The sequence below is a fragment of the Bufo gargarizans genome, chromosome 1 (genome assembly GCF_014858855.1).
Source record: "Bufo gargarizans isolate SCDJY-AF-19 chromosome 1, ASM1485885v1, whole genome shotgun sequence".
In the NCBI taxonomy this organism is placed as follows: Eukaryota; Metazoa; Chordata; class Amphibia; order Anura; family Bufonidae; genus Bufo; species Bufo gargarizans.
In genome coordinates this window covers 326,883,425-326,903,256 of record NC_058080.1, presented here as the reverse complement: position 1 = coordinate 326,903,256, position 19,832 = coordinate 326,883,425, and the positions used below count along the sequence as shown (strand labels likewise).

At 42.3% G+C, this 19,832-nt stretch overlaps 1 protein-coding gene across 4 annotated transcripts in view; it reads left to right on the top strand.

The window, feature by feature from the left end:
• MLLT1 (MLLT1 super elongation complex subunit) overlaps positions 1-19,832 on the top strand; it is a 205,772-nt gene that overhangs the window by 150,755 nt on the left and 35,185 nt on the right. For all 4 annotated transcript variants that reach the window (XM_044306040.1, XM_044306058.1, XM_044306049.1 and 1 more), the window contains 2 exons: positions 3,211-3,298; positions 11,937-12,045. In XM_044306040.1, the coding sequence (XP_044161975.1) occupies positions 3,211-3,298; positions 11,937-12,045 (197 nt within the window). The remainder of the gene's footprint in view (positions 1-3,210; positions 3,299-11,936; positions 12,046-19,832) is intronic.

Sequence of the window (19,832 nt, the reverse complement as noted above, 5' to 3'; positions counted from 1 at the left end):
TCCATTAATTTCCCCGATCAGTTCTCGTGTTAGGTGTGGGTCCCAGAGGTGGGACTCGCAGCTATCAGACAATGGGGGCATATTCTAGTGATATGCCCCATTGTATGTGATGGAAATACCCCTTTAATTTATCATAGATTAGTGAGGGAGTAGCCCATGCAACCCATTAACCGCCTCCGGACCGCCTAACGCAGGATCGCGGTCCGGAGGCGGCAGTCCCAGGCAGAGTCACGCATATATGCATCATCTCGCGAGACGCGAGATGACTCGCTTAGCCGGCCCGCGCATGCGCATCGCGGTCCAGCAAAAGTTCGAGGGGGGTCACGTCATCAGCTTGCCAGCCAATGTTCGTGGCTGGCAAGCTGAATATTTTAAAAGAAAACGAATCAGAAGCCAGATAACACATTAAATTTGTAAATATAATGTGTTAAATGGCTTCCCTGCTGAGACCAACCGACGAAAAGGACCAGCAGAGGAGCAGGCATCACAGTGAGTAGCACCAAACACCGCACATAGCCCCAGATCACCCCCCTGCACCCCAATTAACCCCTTGATCACCCCTTCTTGCCCCTGTCAATCACCTAGTGAAAGGAAAAAAGTGATCATTTTTTTCACTGGTATTGACTGTTAGGTTTTAGGGATGGTTTAGGCCCCTTGGTTAGGTAGTTTAGCAATTGTTTAGCGCCCACCGCACCGCAGTCACTTATTCACTGATTAGCGTATCGCTAATCAGCATTTGTACTTTTATAGTATCTGTAAGTGATCAAAACTAATCACAGTCAGATCTATAATGGTATTAGTGTCACCTTAGCTCGCCCTCCACCCAAAACGCAGTGTTTGCCCGATCAGGCCTGATAGGTCACCCACACGTGCGTTCACCCACGCCTGCCCCGCCGCAGTGACAAAAAATATATTTTTTTTGATCACTGCACAATCACTTTACAAGCGCTGCGGCGATAAAAATCAGTTTTGATATTTTTTATCAAGCGCAGCGGCCTCCGGTACTTTGCTAGCCTCCCATTTGTAAGACAGGCTTGCTTTTTTTTTCTTGGGTAGTCTCAGGGAATACCCCTAAATTTAATAGCCCAAATGTCAAACAGGGGATATTCTTCTGAAGAGGCCTACATATACCCATGCTGGGTGAGATAAATATCTTGGTCAAATGCCAACTTTGTAAAAAAAAAAATGGGAAACGTTGTCTTTTGCCTGAGATATTTCTCTCACCCAGCATGAGTATATGTAAAATGACACCCCAAAACACATTCCCCAACTTCTCCTGAGTACGGCGATACCACATGTGTGACACTTTTTTGCAGCCTAGGTGGGCAAATGGGCCCACATTCCAAAGAGCACCTTTCGGATTTCACAGGGCATTTTTTACAGATTTTGATTTCAAACTACTTTGCATGCATTTGGGCCCCTAAAATGCCAGGGCAGTATAACTACCCTACAAGTGGCTCCATTTTGGAAAGAAGACACCCCAAGGTTCTATGCCCATCAGCATATACCTTAGGGTGTCTACTTTCCGAAATGGGGTCATTTGTGGGGTTTTCTACTGTCTGCGCATTGTTAGAACCTCAGGAAACATGACAGGTGCTCAGAAAGTCAGAGCTGCTTCAAAAGGCAGAAATTCACATTTTTGTACCATAGTTTGTAAACGCTATAACTTTTACCCAAACCATTTTTTTTTTTATCAAGAGACATGTAGAACAATACATTTAGTGAAAAATGTATATATGGATGTCGTTTAAAAAAAAAAAAAATTACAACTGAAAGTGAAAAATGTCATTTTTTGGCAAAAATTTCGATTTAATAACAAAAAAAGTAAAAATGTCAGCTGCAATGAAATACCACCAAATGAAAGCTCTATAAGGCTACTTTCACACTAGCGTTCGATCGGATCCGTTCTGAACGGATCCGATCATATTAATGCAGACGGAGGCTCCGTTCAGAACGGATCCGTCTGCATTATATTGGCAAAAAAAAGCTAAGTGTGAAATTAGCCTGAGCGGATCCGTCCAGACTTTTACATTGAAAGTCAATGGGGGACGGATCCGCTTGAAGATTAAGCCATATTGTGGCATCTTCAAACGGATCCGTCCCCATTGACTTACATTGTAAGTCTGGACGGATCCGCACGGCCAGGCGGACACCTGAACGCTGCAAGCAGTGTTCAGGTGTCCGCCTGCTGAGCGGAGCGGAGGCTGAACGCCGCCAGACTGATGCAGTCTGAGCGGATCCGCATCCATTCAGACTGCATCAGGGCTGGACGGAAGCGTTCGGCTCCGCTCGTGAGCCCCTTCAAACGGAGCTCACGAGCGGACAGCCGAACGCTAGTGTGAAAGTAGCCTTAGTGAGAAGAAAAGGAGGTAAAATTCATTTGGGTGGTAAGTTGCATGACCGAGCAATAAACTGTGAAAGTAGTGTAGTGCAGAAGTGTAAAAAGTGGCCTGGTCATTAAGGGGGTTTCAACTGTAATTACTAGACCTTTCTTCCAATTAGGATGTAACTACCCTGAAATAAAGCTGATAGTCTGCACTTTAAGCCCATATTGTTTATATAACTGTATCCTGAATATGTTTTGGTAAACTGCTAAAATGCCAAAACTTGTCACTGTCCAGATATTTCTGGACCTAACTGTATATATATATATGTGTGTGTGTGTGACTGTCTGTTTACCATAGGCCAGTGACGTCACGTGGCCTAGACACAACTCAGCCCGATTCTGAAGAACATCGGCAAGGTCCAAGGTGTCAGACCCACACTGATCAGATGCTGATGACCAGGATAGGTCATCAGTTACAAGCAAACAGAAAACCCATTTAATGCAAGACACTTACTAATGTATTGTGATCGCCTATATTGGCTCCTTTGCTGGCTTGATTCATTTTTCAATCACAATATACACTACTCGTTTCAAGGAAAACTGTCATAGCGGCAGCACAGATATGAAGTGGCCGGGACGGGAGCTGCTGCTCATGCGTGCCTATGTCCGCTCCCATTGACTTTTTCTGATAATGTGAAAGCACGGCCACCGCTGCTAGATTGCAGGCTGTTCGTAACCCATGGAAACGAGCAGTGTATAATGTGATGGAAAACTGAATCAAGTCAGAACATTTTAACAGTCTGAGCTGTTGCTTACTTCATCTCTACGTTTGCCTGTGAATATTTTCATTTTGTGATTTTTTTTTTTATATATTTTTTTTCCAGTCTGTTCCATCAAGTCCATCAAACAGCAGCTCAAGTTCAGACTCCAGCTCAGAGTCAGACTTTGAACCTTCACAAAACCACACCCAAGGTATGCTCCTTTTGTTCGAGGAAACCTATCACCTATTGGCTTTGTCTAAATCCTGGTTATATGCAGTAATCTTGTAGCTATTCGTGACTTAGTAAAAGCTTGCTTTACTTAACCATTTCTGATGCAGACTCTTTCTTATGTACAGAGTGTAGCCTGCTTTTTGGGGTACTGTGATGCCACAGGGCAGCTGTGTTGTACTTGTCCAATAGCTGTGCATTTGCACCCACCTGTCTGCAAACCTATGCTATCAAAAGTTTACCCCTAATGTAGCTACTGACATATTAGACGTCATATGGTTTGAACAGTAACAATAATTTTTATACAGTATCTTTCATAGTTTTTGCATAGCAATCAGTGGGATATTGCAGTGTAGGAACTCTGTTTAAGGCCTCATGCACACTACCTTTGTTTGGGTCCACATCTGAGCCGCATTCACTTGGCCCCTCAAAACAAAAAAAACAAAAAAATGTGCCTGCGTCTTATATTCCACAGTAACTGTGTTTGTCTACTGGCCCATGGCCCCTCACCACTATTTCAGCGTTCTAGGTATTTCTGGGGCTCAAGTGCTCCACTACTCTTTTAGCAGAGGGTAAAGAGTGGTGGGAGGGCTGCTTTCACCACTCATCTCTCTAGGTTGGGAGCAGCTGTCAAGTCAGGAATCATAGCCGGTGAAAGTAGGTGTGCTTTCTTGATGATCACCCCTGTACCCCGGAGCAAAGGGTGGCCCCATGGTGTTTGTATGTAAGAAAGTCAACACGTCCAGATAAAAAAATAAATTAAAAAAACTGTCTCCAGAACTCCGGCAGTCTGTTCGAGCAGTGGAATAGACTGCTGAAGTTCACTGTATCCGGTATAGCCGGATACCACCATGCACTACCGGATCCCCATTCACTGAAATGGGATCCAGCAGAAATCCATCTGCTTGCCGGCATACAGGTCCTTCTCAAAAAATTAGCATATTGTGATAAAGTTCATTATTTTCTGTAATGTACTGATAAACATTAGACTTTCATATATTTTAGATGCATTACACACCAACTGAAGTAGTTCAAGCCTTTTATTGTTTTAATATTGATGATTTTGCCATACAGCTCATGAAAACCCAAATTTCCTATCTCAAAAAATTATCATATTTAATCCGACCAATAAAAGAAAAGTGTTTTTAATACAAAAAAAGTCAACCTTCAAATAATTATGTTCAGTTATGCACTCAATACTTGGTCGGGAATCCTTTTGCAGAAATGACTGCTTCAATGCGGTGTGGCATGGAGGCAATCAGCCTGTGGCACTGCTGGGGTGTTATGGAGGCCCAGGATGCTTCGATAGCGGCCTTAAGCTCATACAGAGTGTTGGGTCTTGCGTCTCTCAACTTTCTCTTCCCAATATCCCACAGACTCTCTATGGGGTTCAGGTCAGGAGAGTTGGCAGGCCAATTGAGCACAGTAATACCATGGTCTGTAAACCATTTACCAGTGGTTTTGGCACTGTGAGCAGGTGCCAGGTCGTGCTGAAAAATGAAATCTTCATCTCCATAAAGCTTTTCAGCAGATGGAAACATGAAGTGCTCCAAAATCTCCTGATAGCTAGCTGCATTGACCCTGCCCTTGATAAAACACAGTGGACCAACACCAGCAGCCCAGACCATCACTGACTGTGGGTACTTGACACTGGACTTCAGACATTTTGGCATTTCCCTCTCCCCAGTCTTCCTCCAGACTCTGGCACCTTGATTTCCGAATGACATGCAAAATTTGCTTTCATCTGAAAAAAGTACTTTGGACCACTGAGCAACAGTCCAGTGCTGCTTCTCTGTAGCCCAGGTCAGGCGCTTCTGCCGCTGTTTCTGGGGAATGCGGCACCTGTAGCCCATTTCCTGCACACGCCTGTACACGGTGGCTCTGGATGTTTCTACTCCAGACTCAGTCCACTGCTTCCACAGGTCCCCCAAGGTCTGGAATCGGTCCTTCTCCACAATCTTCCTCAGGGTCCGGTCACCTCTTCTCGTTGTGCAGCGTTTTCTGCCACACGTTTTCCTTCCCACAGACTTCCCACTGAGGTGCCTTGATACAGCACTCTGGGAACAGCCTATTCGTTCAGAAATTTCTTTCTGTTTCTTACCCTCTTTCTTGAGGGTGTCAATGATGGCCTTCTGGACAGCAGTCAGGTCGGCAGTCTTACCCATGATTGCGGTTTTGAGTAATGAACCAGACTGGGAGTTTTTAAAAGCCTCAGGAATCTTTTTCAGGTGTTTAGAGTTAATTAGTTGATTCAGATGATTAGGTTAATAGCTCGTTTAGAGAACCTTTTCATGATATGCTAATTTTTTGAGATAGGAATTTTGGGTTTTCATGAGCTGTATGCCAAAATCATCAATATTAAAACAATAAAAGGCTTGAACTACTTCAGTTGGTGTGTAATGAATCTAAAATATATGAAAGTCTAATGTTTATCAGTACATTACAGAAAATAATGAACTTTATTACAATATGCTAATTTTTTGAGAAGGACCTGTATATGCCGGATACAGTGACTGGAGTGCTGGAGCTCACAACTAGTGTTGAGCAAAACGAAATTCGGATGCTTCGTTAACCACTTTCCGTCCGCCCATAGGATATAAACGTCCTATGGGTGTATCTCTATTTCTGAATAGACGTTTTAAAACGTCCGTTCAGAAACTGCAGCTGCACGCTAATCGTGCAGCTGCTGATCGGGTTGCCCGCTGTCAGTGACAGCAGGGCAACCCAGAGAGAAGGCAGGGACAGTGCCCAGGTGTCCCTGCCTTTTAGATCGCTGCATGCCCATGTGCTTCCTGTTCCAGCCCGGTGGGCATGTGACCGCCGGGACCGGAGAGTGCAGGAGCTGTGTGAGGTCTTTCACAGACCTCGATCAGCCCTGCACTAAGGCTGTACAGCGCTGTATTGCGCTGTACAGCCTCTCTGGGGGGTGCATTTCTCCTGTAACTGGGGCTACTATGTCAGCCACAGTTACAGGAGAAATCAACAGTGAAAAAAAAAAAGAAAAAGTGAAGTAAATGTCCCCCAGAGGTCTTGTATGACCTTATGGGGGACGAAAAGTGTAAAATAAAAAAATAAGTAAAGGGTTGAAAAAAAATAAAAATAAAAAAAAATAATTCACATGTAAAAAAAAAAAAAGTCCCCAAGTAAGGAATAAAACGTGAATCTTAAGCAGAGTAAAAGATTCTGCGGAGAAGGAGGGGAGACACAAAATCTTAGTATATTCCATAGTTTCTGTTCATCGAGCCATTTGGCAAATTTTATGATGCAATTGCTTTTTTTTCTAAAAATGAGACCCAATAAAATGGACAAAAAAATAAAATATATCATATGTACCCAAAAATAGTACTAATAAAACTGGCACCTTATCACCTAGTTTCCAAAATGGGGTCACTTCTTGGGAGTTTCTACTGTAAGGGTGCATCAGGGGGCTTCAAATGGAACATGGCATCTAAAAACCATGTGGAGTTCCTTTTCTTCTGCGCCCTGCCGTGTGCCCATACAGCAGTTTATGACCACATGTGGGGTGTTTCTGTAAACCGCAGAATCTGGGTAATAAATATTGAGTTTTGTTTGGCTGTTAGCCATCGATATGTTAAAGAATTTTTTTTATTAAAATGGAAAATCTGCCCAAAAAGTTAAATTTAAAAATTTGATCTCCATTTTTCTTTAATTCTTGTGGAACGCCTAAAGGGTTAACAAAGTTTGTAAAATCGGTTTTGAATATCTTGAGGGGTGTAGTTTGTACAATGGGGTCATTTATGGGGGTATCCACTATGTAAGCCCCACAAAGTGACTTCAGACCTGAACTGGTCCTTAACCATTTCAACCCCGCTAGCTCAAACCCCCTTCATGACCAGGCCACTTTTTACACTTCGGCACTACACTACTTTCACAGTTTATCGCTCAGTCATGCAACTTACCACCCAAATGAATTTTACCTCCTTTTCTTGTCACTAATAGAGCTTTCATTTGGTGGTATTTCATTGCTGCTGACATTTTAACTTTTTTTGTTATTAATCAAAATGTAACGATTTTTTTGCAAACAAATGACATTTTTCACTTTCAGCTGTAAAATTTTGCAAAAAAAAAAACGACATCCATATATAAATTTTTCGCTAAATTTATTGTTCTACATGTCTTTGATAAAAATAAAAAAAAATGTTTGGGCAAAAAAAAAATGGTTTGGGTAAAAGTTATAGCGTTTACAAACACTATTGTACAAAAATGTGAATTTCCGCTTTTTGAAGCAGCTCTGACTTTCTGAGCACCTGTCATGTTTCCTGAGGTTCTACAATGCCCAGACAGTAGAAAACCCCCACAAATGACCCCATTTCGGAAAGTAGACACCCTAAGGTATTCGCTGATGGGCATAGTGAGTTCATAGAACTTTTTATTTTTTGTCACAAGTTACCGGAAAATGATGATTTTTTTTTTTTTTTTTTCTTACAAAGTCTCATATTCCACTAACTTGTGACAAAAAATTAAAAATTCTAGGAACTCGCCGTGCCCCTCACGGAATACCTTGGGGTGTCTTCTTTCCAAGATGGGGTCACTTGTGGCGTAGTTATACTGCCCTGGCAATTTAGGGGCCCAAATGTGTGAGAAGTACCTTGCAATCAAAATGTGTAAAAAATGGCCTGCGAAATCCGAAAGGTGCACTTTGGAATATGTGCCCCTTTGCCCACCTTGGCTGCAAAAAAGTGTGACACATCTGGTATTGCCGTACTCAGGAGAAGTTGGGGAATGTGTTTTGGGGTGTAATTTTACATATACCCATGCTGGGTGAGAGTAATATCTTGGCAAAAGACAACTTTTCCCATTTTTTTATACAAAGTTGGCATTTGACCAAGATATGTGTCTCACCCAGCATGGGTATATGTAAAATGACACCCCAAAACACATTCCCCAACTTCTCCTGAGTACGGCGATACCAGATGTGTGACACTTTTTTGCAGCCTAGATGCGCAAAGGTGCCCAAATTCCTTTTAGGAGGGCATTTTTAGACATTTGGATCCCAGACTTCTTCTCACACTTTCGGGCCCCTAAAATGCCAGGGCAGTATAAATACCCCACATGTGACCCCACTTTGGAAAGAAGACACCCCAAGGTATTCAATGAGGGGCCTGGCGAGTTCATAGAATTTTTATTTTTTTTGCATAATTTAGCGGAAATTGATTTTTTTTTTTTTTTTTTTCCCTCACAAAGTCTCACTTTCCGCTAACTTAGGACAAAAATTTCAATCTTTCATGGACTCAATATGCCCCTCACGGAATACCTTGGGGTGTCTTCTTTCCGAAATGGGGTCACATGTGGGGTATTTATACTGCCCTGGCTTTTTAGGAGCCCTAAAGCGTGAGAAGAAGTCTGGAATATAAATGTCTATAAAAATGTTTACGCATTTAGATTCCGTGAGGGGTATGGTGAGTTCATGTGAGATTTTATTTTTTGACACAAGTTAGTGGAATATGAGACTTAGTAAGAAAAACAAACAAAAAAAATATATACAGTGGATGAAATAATTATTTGACCCCTCACTGATTTTGTAAGTTTGTCCAATGACAAAGAAATGAAAAGTCTCAGAACAGTATCATTTCAATGGTAGGTTTATTGTAACAGTGGCAGATAGCACATCAAAAGGAAAATCGAAAAAATAACTTTAAATAAAAGATAGCAACTGATTTGCATTTCATTGAGTGAAATAAGTATTTTGAACCCTCTAACAAAAAAAGACTTAATACTTGGTGGAAAAACCCTTGTTTGCAAGCACAGAGGTCAAACGTTTCTTGTAATTGATGACCAAGTTTGCGCACATTTTAGGAGGAATGTTGGTCCACTCCTCTTTGCAGATCATCTCTAAATCCCTAAGGTTTCGAGGCTGTCTCTGTGCAACTCTGAGCTTGAGCTCCCTCCATAGGTTTTCGATTGGATTAAGGTCCGGAGACTGACTAGGCCACTCCATGACCTTAATGTGCTTCTTCTTGAGCCACTCCTTTGTTGCCTTTGCTGTATGTTTTGGGTCATTGTCGTGCTGGAACACCCATCCACGACCCATTTTCAGTTTCCTGGCAGAGGGAAGGAGGTTGTCGCTCAGGATTTCACGATACATGGCTCCGTCCATTTTCCCGTTTATGCGAATAAGTTGTCCTGTGCCCTTAGCAGAAAAGCACCCCCAAAGCAAAATGTTTCCACCCCCATGCTTGACGGTGGGGACGGTGTTTTGGGGGTCATAGGCAGCATTTTTCTTCCTCCAAACACAGCGAGTTGAGTTAATGCCAAAGAGCTCTATTTTGGTCTCATCAGACCACAGCACCTTCTCCCAGTCACTCTCTGAATCATTCAGGTGTTCATTGGCAAACTTCAGACGGGCCTGCACATGTGCCTTCCTGAGCAGGGGGACCTTGCGAGCCCTGCAGGATTTTAATCCATTGCGGTGTAATGTGTTTCCGATGGTTTTCTTGGTGACTGTGGTCCCTGCTAATTTGAGGTCATTAACTAACTCCTCCCGTGTAGTTCTAGGATGCTTTTTCACCTTTCTCAGAACCATTGACACCCCACGAGGTGAGATCTTGCGTGGAGCCCCAGAGCGAGGTCGATTGATGGTCATTTTGTGCTCCTTCCATTTTCGAACAATCGCACCAACAGTTGTCACCTTCTCTCCCAGCTTCTTGCTAATGGTTTTGTAGCCCATTCCAGCCTTGTGCAGGTCTACAATTTTGTCTCTGACATCCTTGGACAGCTCTTTGGTCTTTCCCATGTTGGAGAGTTTGGAGTCTGCTTGATTGATTGATTGATTCTGTGGACAGGTGTCTTTTATACAGGTGACTAGTTAAGACAGGTGTCCTTAATGAGGGTGACTAATTGAGTAGAAGTGTCTAACCACTCTGTGGGAGCCAGAACTCTTAATGGTTGGTAGGGGTTCAAATACTTATTTCACTCAATGAAATGCAAATCAGTTGCTATCTTTTATTTAAAGTTATTTTTTCGATTTTCCTTTTGATGTGCTATCTGCCACTGTTACAATAAACCTACCATTGAAATGATACTGTTCTGAGACTTTTCATTTCTTTGTCATTGGACAAACTTACAAAATCAGTGAGGGGTCAAATAATTATTTCCGCCACTGTATTTCCACTAACTTGGGCCAAAAAAATGTCTGAATGGAGCCTTACAGGGGGGGTGATCAATGACAAGGGGGGTGATCAATGACAGGGGGGTGATCACCCATATAGACTCCCTGATCACCCCCCTGTCATTGATCACCCCCCTGGTAAGGCTCCATTCAGACGTCCGTATGATTTTTACGGATCCATGGATACATGGATCGGATCCGCAAAACACATGCGGACGTCTGAATGGAGCCTTACAGGGGGGTGATCAATGACAGGGGGTGATCAGGGAGTGTATATGGGTGATCACCCCCCTGTCATTGATCACCCCCCTGTAAGGCTCCATTCAGACGTCCGTATGATTTTTACGGATACATGGATCGGATCCGCGAAACACATGCGGACGTCTGAATGGAGCCTTACAGGGGGGTGATCAATGACAGGGGGTGATCAGGGAGTGTATATGGGTGATCACCCGCCTGTCATTGATCACCCCCCTGTAAGGCTCCATTCAGACGTCCGCATGTGTTTTGCGGATCCGATCCATGGATCCGTAAAAATCATACGGACGTCTGAATGGAGCCTTTCAGGGGGGTGATCAATGACAGGGGGTGATCAATGACCGGGGGTAATCAGGGAATCTATATGGGTGATCACCCGCCTGTCATTGATCACCTCCCTGTAAGGCTCCATTCAGACGTCCATATGTGTTTTGCGGATCCGATCCATGTATCCGTTTATCAGTAAAAATCATACGGACGTCTGAACGGAGCATGACAGGGGGGGTGATCAATGACAGGGGGGGTGATCAGGGAGTCTATATGGGGTGATCATGGGTTCATAAGGGGTTAATAAGTGACGGGGGGGGGGGGGGTGTAGTGTAGTGTTTGGTGCTACTTTACACATCTAACTTCCGAAGTTATTCAAAAAAGTATTTGTGAATAACTAACTTGGGCTCATCGGAGCCCATACATTCTAATACCATAAGGAGACTGATCTCCGTACGTATTATTCTGAAGTTTAGAACAAAGCAACTTCGAATGAAGCATCCGAAGCTTGCTTCGCTCAACACACATGAGAACGTGGCCTTACATGTATATTTTGAATGACATGACAGCAGTTACTTAGGGCCTTGATGTAATTACCCATAGACTGTAGAATTGTTTTTCCTGTAAAGCAGTATATAAAAGCCTCCTCCTTTATCCAGGGAATGTCACTGTATATGTTCAGTAGACAGGATTTTCTCTAAACACACTGGATGTAGCTGTTAGGTTATTCTAGGAGAACCATAGGTTGAGGACCACTTCTTAATGGCATGCTGCACTGGGGAGGTTTACAGTCTTTCCACACGATTTGCCTCACGAGCCATAAAATAAAGCCAGATGTAAATTTCTATTTTATAAGGAGCAACTGCGTGAATCTGAAAAGCAAGTCACATCCTTTCTTTTGAAAGAGCTGCATATGTAAATCTTGAAAATGTACTAATATCATTTTATTTTATTTTTTGCTTTCTAGGTCCTTTGAGGTCTATGGTGGAAGGCCTTCAGTCAGAAGAGTCAGATGATGACAGTTCAGGTGGCGATGAGGCAGCTGTCAAGAATAAAACCGCAGGTTGTGATTCTCGGTAAGCAGTAAAAAGCAAAAATGACAGTAACTTATAAGCGCAAAGAATATGCATCAAGGTATCTATTTTTGAAGTATGATGGTCCAGGTCAGTGATGGTGAACCTTTTAGAGGGCGAGTGTCCAAACTGCATTCCAAAACCCACTTATTTATCACAAAGTGCCAACACTGCAATTTAACCTGAATATTACAGTCCAATATAGTATATCTTTCATGTACTTTATCATTGCCTGCATTTAATTCAGCAGTAGCCCGCTCAAAGCGACCAGTAACAAAGCTTTTTTCTGCAAGGAACTTTGTTATTGGTTGTTTCAGGCAACAGCAGCATCACTGCGCTGCCTGTGCCATTCATAGAGCCCCCTGGGCTAATGAATGGCAGGAAAAGTCTGAGGCATATTGATGCACCATATAGACTGTTTCCAGGGCACACGTGCCCACAGAGAGGGCTCAGAGTGCCCCTCTCGCACATGTGCCATAGGTTCGCCATCACTGGGCTAGGTTTATAGCTGTGCCTGTTAAAGGGGTTGTCTCACTTAAGCAAATGTCATTTATCATGTAGACAAAATTAAATACAAGACTCTTACTAATGTATTGTGATTGTCCATATTGCTTCCTTTGCTGGCTGGATTAATTTATACACTGCTTATTTCCATGGTTATAACCACCCTACAATCCAGCTGTGGTGGCTGTGCTTGTGCACTGTAGGAAAAGGCGCTGACCTCTCTGGTGGCCGAGACCGCAGGAGTGTGCATAGCCCGCTTCTCTTTCCTGTAGTTTGCAAGCACGGCCACCACAGCTGGATTAAAGGGTGGTTGTAACCATGGAAACGAGAAGTGTATTATGCGATGGAAAACCGAATCAAGCCAGCAAAGGAGGCAATGCAGGGCTCCAGATGGCGACCAAAATGGTCGCCAATGCAACTTAGAATTTACAAATGCAACTTTTTAGTCTTGTCGCCATTTGCGACTAGACCCACCGCCGCAGCTCTGCAGTTGAATACAGCAGCGGACATAGGAGCTGATAGTTCTCTGCCCCGCCGCCGATGTTCTTCTCAGCAGCGCAGTGGAGAAGGAGTCTCTCCCTCTCCCCTGTGCCGCTGCCGACACCGCCAATAGGAAGAGAGATGGGAGGAGGAGGGGAGGGGCTGTGGCCACTGTGCCACCAATGAAGATAATTGACCTGTTAGTACAAATACAGGAGGCGGGTGCCGGAATCAAATAGCCCGGGACACGACTTCTGACAGGGAGCTGCGCTCAGCGACAGTTGAGTTTAACCCTTCAGGTGCAGGACCTGAGGGGTTAACTGCAGCGGATCGCAGCTTCCTGTCATAGAGGTCGGGTGCCGGCTATTTGATTCCGGCACCCGCCTCCTGTATTTGTATTAACAGATCAGTCATCTTGATTGGTGGCGCAGTGCGCCCCCCCCCCCCAACACCCCCAGTATAATAAACATTTGTGGCACAGTGCGCATTGCAAGAATGAATCCATCTCTCCACTTGTCATGCGGACAGACTGATCCGTCTTGTATCTTTTTACACATTTTCACCGGTCTGCGCATGCCGGTGTTTTGAATGCCGGATCTGGCACTAATGCATTCCTATGGGGAAAAATGCCGGATCCTGCATTCAGGCAAGTCTTCAGTTTTTTAGGCCGGAGATAAAAACCGTAACATGCTATGGTTTTCTCTTTTGTCTGATCAGTCAAAAAGACTGAACTGAAGACCTCCTGATGCATCCTGAACGGATTACTCTCCATTCAGAATGCATTAGGATAAAACTGATCAGTTATTTTCCGGTATTGAGCCCCTAGGACGGAACTCAGTGCCGGAAAAGAAAAACGCTAGTGTGAAAGTACCCTAAAATATTAAATTTAAATACCCCCTTTCCCAATTTTACATATAAAATATATAAACAATAAATATATTACATAGCGCTGCGTCTTTTTTTAGCGTGGTATTGAGTATCGCAATACTTTTTTATTGTGACGAAAGCGAATCAAAATTTTGGTATCTAAACAACCCTACGCCGATCTGATCGGCGTAGCGTTGTCATGATACCAAAATTTTGATTTGGTTTCGATTTGGCGACAAAAAATTTCATTTGGTTCCTAAATTTTTCAGTTCAGGAGCCAATGGCTACTAGGTATTTATTTAGTCTGGAGCACTGCAATATGGACAATCACAATACATTAGTAAGTGCCTTATATTAAGTTTCTCTACATGATAATTGCCATTTGCTGAAATGAGACAACCCCTTTAAGGTCAAGTGTACAACTGACCATTTAGATGTTGGATGAACTCATCTAGCCACACAGACTGTATCTGTATCTATATAAACATTGTTTATGTAGCCAGAACAAAAGATAGTTAATAGTTTTTTTCTCATTCCAAGAGCCATAACTTTTTTTTCCCATCAATGTAGTCGTATGAAGGCTTGTTTTTGCGAGACAAGTTGTAGTTTTTAATGGCATACTTTGTTACATTTAAAGGTTATGGCCTTTTTTGAATAATTTTATTTATTTGTTATTATTTTTTATTATTTTTTTTATAATGTATACAAAAGGAGCCCCTATATAAGTCAATAACGCCCAAAAAAGGGGAAAAAAATGGCTTTTCAAAAATGCTTGTATTGTGTAAAACTGAAATAAAATAAAAAAAATTAGGTGTCACGATGTCCGTAACAACCTGCTCTATAAAAAATAACGCCGTAAAAAAAAAAAAAAAAACACTTTTTTTTAAAAAATCACTTTACATCACAAAAGTGTAATAATAAGCGGTCAAAAAGTCATAGGTGCCCCAAAATGGTACCAATCAAACGCGTCTTCTCATCCCGCAAAAAAATGAGAAAATTGACACACAAACTAGATATTTTTTTTTTCCCTCAAAAATGCTTTTATTGTGTAAAACTGAAAAAAAAAATAAAAAATTTAGGTGTCTCCATGTCCATAACAATATTGTACATTGTAAAAGATAAAAACTGTGCCAGAACAGCCATTGTTTGGTTAGCTTGCCTCACAAAAAGCGTGGTAGATATATAGCGAATTGGAGTAACTTGGAACTGAACCTGAGTTTTTTTTTTTTTTTTTTTTTTTTTTTACAGTAGAAATTAATTTTTGAAGTCAAGACTTCACGAAGTAATACCTTTTGGCTTAGGCTTCTTTCACACTTGCGTTGTCCGGATCCGGCGTGTACTCCACTTGCCGGAATTACACGCCGCTCCACTTGCCGGAATTACACGCCGGATCCGGAAAAACGCAAGTGTACTGAAAGCATTTGAAGACTGATCCGTCTTCAAAATGCTTTCAGTGTTACTATGGCACCCAGGACGCTATTAAAGTCCTGGTTGCCATAGTAGTAGTGGGGAGCGGTATACTTACAGTCCGTGCAGCTCCCGGGGCGCTCCAGAGTGACGTCAGAGCGCCCCATGCGCATGGATCATGTGATCCATGCGATCACGTCATCCATGCGCTTGGGGCGCCCTGACGTCACTCTGGAGCGCCCCGGGAGCCGCACGGATGGCAAGTATGCTGCTCCCCACTACACTTTACCATGGCTGCCAGGACTTTAGCGTCCCGGCAGCCATGGTAACCATTGAGAAAAAGCTAAACGTCGCATCCGGCAATGCGCTGAAACGGCGTTTAGCTTAAGGCCGGATCCGGATCAATGCCTTTCAATGGGCATTCATTCTGGATCCGGCCTTGCGGCAAGTGTTCCGGATTTTTGGCCGGAGCAAAAAGCGCAGCATGCTGCGCTATTTGCTGCGGCCAAAAAACGTTCCGTTCCGGAACGGAAGGCATCCTGATGCATCCTGAAGGACGGACTGTCCATTCAGAATGCATTAGGATAATCCTGATCAATATTCTTCCGGCATAGAGCCCCGACGACGGAACTCTGCCAGAAGAAAAGAACGCAGATGTGAAAGAGCCCTTATCTGAGCAATACATTCTAATACTGTGCGAATCGACTTTTGATGTTTTGGCAGTACTTTCCATTAATATGCTTGGATACAGTACTCTGTGAGCAACCAGCTTCTTTAACTGTGACCTTTTGTGGATTATCTGCCTTGTCTTCTGGACAACCGTTAAGTCAGCAGTCTTCCCATGATGGGGAGTTTACTGAACCAGACTGGAGGGACAATTTAGAGGCTTAGGAAACCTTTCAGGTTTCGTTTGTTGATTAGCTGATTAGAGTGTGACACCATGAGTCTACAATATTGATTATTTTTATTTAGTTTTTTTTTAAATTTTTCTAATTTACTAATACTTAAATTTATTGAGAAGCACCTGTATACCAAAGAAAACTACAAGTCGTCCTGCAAAAAGCAAGACCTCGCACAGATCCATAGAAATAAAAATAAAAAAGTTATGGGTCTTGGAATGCGGCAATGAAAAAAAATTACATATTTATTTTTAAAGGGATTTTATTGTGTAGAAGCAGTAATACGTGAAAAAAAATCTGTGTCACTGTAATCGTACTGACCCGTAGAATAAAGTTACTTATGCCATAATGTAAAAAATCTGCGATATTGATGTTTTTCCCACCCACCCGAGAAATCGTTAAAGGGGTTGTCTCACTTCAGCAAATTACATTTGTCATGTCGAGAAAAGTTAATACAAGGCACTTACTAATGTATTGTGATTGTCCAGATTGCCTCATTTGCTCCCTGGATTCATTTTTCCATCATATTATACACTGCTCATTTCCATAGTTATGACCACCCTGCAATCCATTAATGATGGTCGTGCTTGTACAGTATAGGAAAAAGCATTGGCCTCTTTGGTGGCTGGGACTATGGGAGTGCGCATAGTCCAGCACTTTTTCCTGTAGTGTGTAAGAACGACCACCACTGCTGGATTGCAGGGTGGTCATAACTCCTGGAAATGAGCAGTGTATAATGTGATGGAAAAATTAATCCAGCCAGCAAAGGAGGCAATATGGAGAATCACAATACATTAGTAAGTGCCTTGGATGAACTTTATAAATGTCATTATAAAATGACATTTACTAAAGAGATACAACTCCTTTTAATGAAACTTAAAGTGGCTCTGTCAGCAGGATCAATCCTATTAGAGCAGGCATATAGCCTGGTAGGGTTGATCCAGGTGGATGGGAAAAACTTCAATATCTCAGTTTTTACGTTGTGGCGTAAGTAACTTTATTCTCTGGGTGAGTACGATTACAGTGACACTTCTATGTTGTTTTTTTTGCATATTACTACTTCTACACAATAAAATCCCTTTCTTTAAAAAAAAAAATTTTTTTTTCATTGCTGCATCCAAAGACCCACAACTTTATTTATTTTTCTTTCTATGGATCTGTGTGAGGTCTTGCTTTTTGCCGGATGACTTGTAGTTTTCTTTGGCATAAAGGTGCTCTTAATAAATGTAAGTATTAGTAAATTTGAATAATTGTAAAAAAAAGTTCAATATTGTAGACTCATGGTGTCACACTCTGAAAGGTTTCCTAAGCCTTTAAAGGGAACCTGTCACCAGGATTTTGGGTATAGAGCTGAGGACATGGTTTGCTAGATGGCCACTAGCACCTCTTCAATATCCAGTCCCCATAGCTCTGTGTGCTTTTATTGTGTAAAAAAATTGATTTGATACATATGCAAATTAACATAAAAGAGTCATATCTTACTTGTGTGACCAGAGAAGAGTCATATTTTCAAGCTCTGACTCATCTCAGGTTAATTTGCATATGCATCAAATCGGTTTTTAAACACAATAAAAGCACTCAGAGCTATGGGGACTGGGTATTGCGGATGTGCTAGTGACCATCTAGCAACCCATGTCCTCAGCGCTATACCCAAAATCCTGGTGACAGGTTCCCTTTAAATAGTCCCTCTGGTTCAGTAGGCTACACAATTCTGGGAATACTGCTCACTTAACAGTTTTCCAGAATAGGGTTGTTGCGATACTAAAATTTAGATACCATAAAAAAGTATTGCGATACTCAATACCATTCGATCTACCATTCGATAGATTTTTTTAAATACAGTCCTGATCAAAAGTTTCCGACCACTTGAAAAATGGCAAAAAAACATATTTTACATTGTTTGATCTTAATAAGGTTCCAAGTATAGCTTCAACATGCAACAAGAAGAAATGAGAGTGAGACAAAACATTTTTTGAGCATTCAATTAATTGAAAATAACAAACTGAAACAGGCTGTTTTTCAGCTGATCCAAATTTTATGACCACGTGCCTTTTAAAAGGCCAAATCTGTGCAAAGATGTGGATTCATTGTCATTTTCTGTCAGGTAGTCACACGTTGTGATGGCAAAGGCAAAAAAACTCTCCCTTTTTGAACGTGGTCGGGTTGTTGAACGTGAGGGTTATGGAACACAAAAGTCAAGTGGAAGACACAAAAAAATGTCATCAGCACTGAGCCGGAGGATCCAATTGGCTGTCTGTCAAGACACTGGACGATCCTCAACCAACATTACCCTTACTGGTGCTGACTGCAGACGGCATCTGAGACTGAAGGGCTTCAAAAACAAAAAACGTCTTCAAAGGCCTCGTCTCCTTGAACGCCACAGAACTGCTCGTTTGGACTTTGCAAGAGAGAGCACCAAACATAGGACATTCAAAGGTGGAAGAAAGTTTTATTCTCTGATGAGAAAAAATTTAACCTTGATGGTCCTGATTGTTTCCAATGTTACTGGCATGACAAGCAGATCCCACCTGGGATGTTTTCTACGCTCAACAGTGGAGGGGTCGCCATAATGGTCTGGGGTGCTTTTTCCTTCAGTGGAACAATGGAGCTTCAGGAAGTGCAGGGGCGTCAAACGGCCGCTGGCTATGTCCAGATGTTGCAGAGAGATTTCCTCATGACTGAGGGCCCTCGTCTGTGTGGTAACGACTGGGTTTTTCAACAGGACAACGCTACAGTACACAATGCCCGCAGGACAAGGGACTTCTTCCAGGAGAATAACATCACTCTTTTGGCCCATCCTGCGTGTTCCCCTGATCTAAATCCAATTGAGAACATTTGGGGATGGATGGCAAGTGAAGTTTACAAAAATGGACAACAGTTCCAGACAATAGATGGCCTTCGTGTGGCTGTCTTCACCACTTGAAGAAATGTTCCTATTCACCTCATGGAAACACTTGCATCAAGCATGCCGAAACAAATTTTTGAAGTGATAAACAATTTCATTAAATTGAATGCTCAAAAAATGTTTTGTCTCGCTCCCATTTCTTCTTGATGCATGTTGAAGCTCTACTTGGAACCTTGTTAAGATCCAGCCATGCTAAATATGTTTGTTTGTTTTTTTTGCCATTTTTCAAGTGGTCTTATACTCTTGATCAGGACTGTATTTTAATAGTTTGGACTTTTCAGACGTGTCGATATGTGATATGTATATTTTTTATATATTTGATATGTAAAATTGGGAAAGGGGGTGATTTATACTAGGGATCGACCGATATAGATTTTTTTAGGGCCGATACAGATAATCTGAACTTTCAGGTCGATAGCTGATAATTTATTCCGATATTCTGTGAATTTTCATTTTTGCTAAAAAAAATTAAAATAATCCTACAAAAATCTGTTTTTTTATTATAATTTTTGAAAATAATTTTTTTTACTATTAGCCCCCTTAGGGACTGGAATCCTTGTCCTATTCACCCTAATAGATCTCTGTCACGGTGAATAGGACCTCACACTGTCCCTGCTGCTCTGTGCATAGTGCACACAGCAGCAAGGGAGCAGACTGTGGCAGCCAGTGCTTCAATAGCGTCCTGGCTGCCATGGTAACCGATCGGAACTTCCACTGAGGAGGAGGGG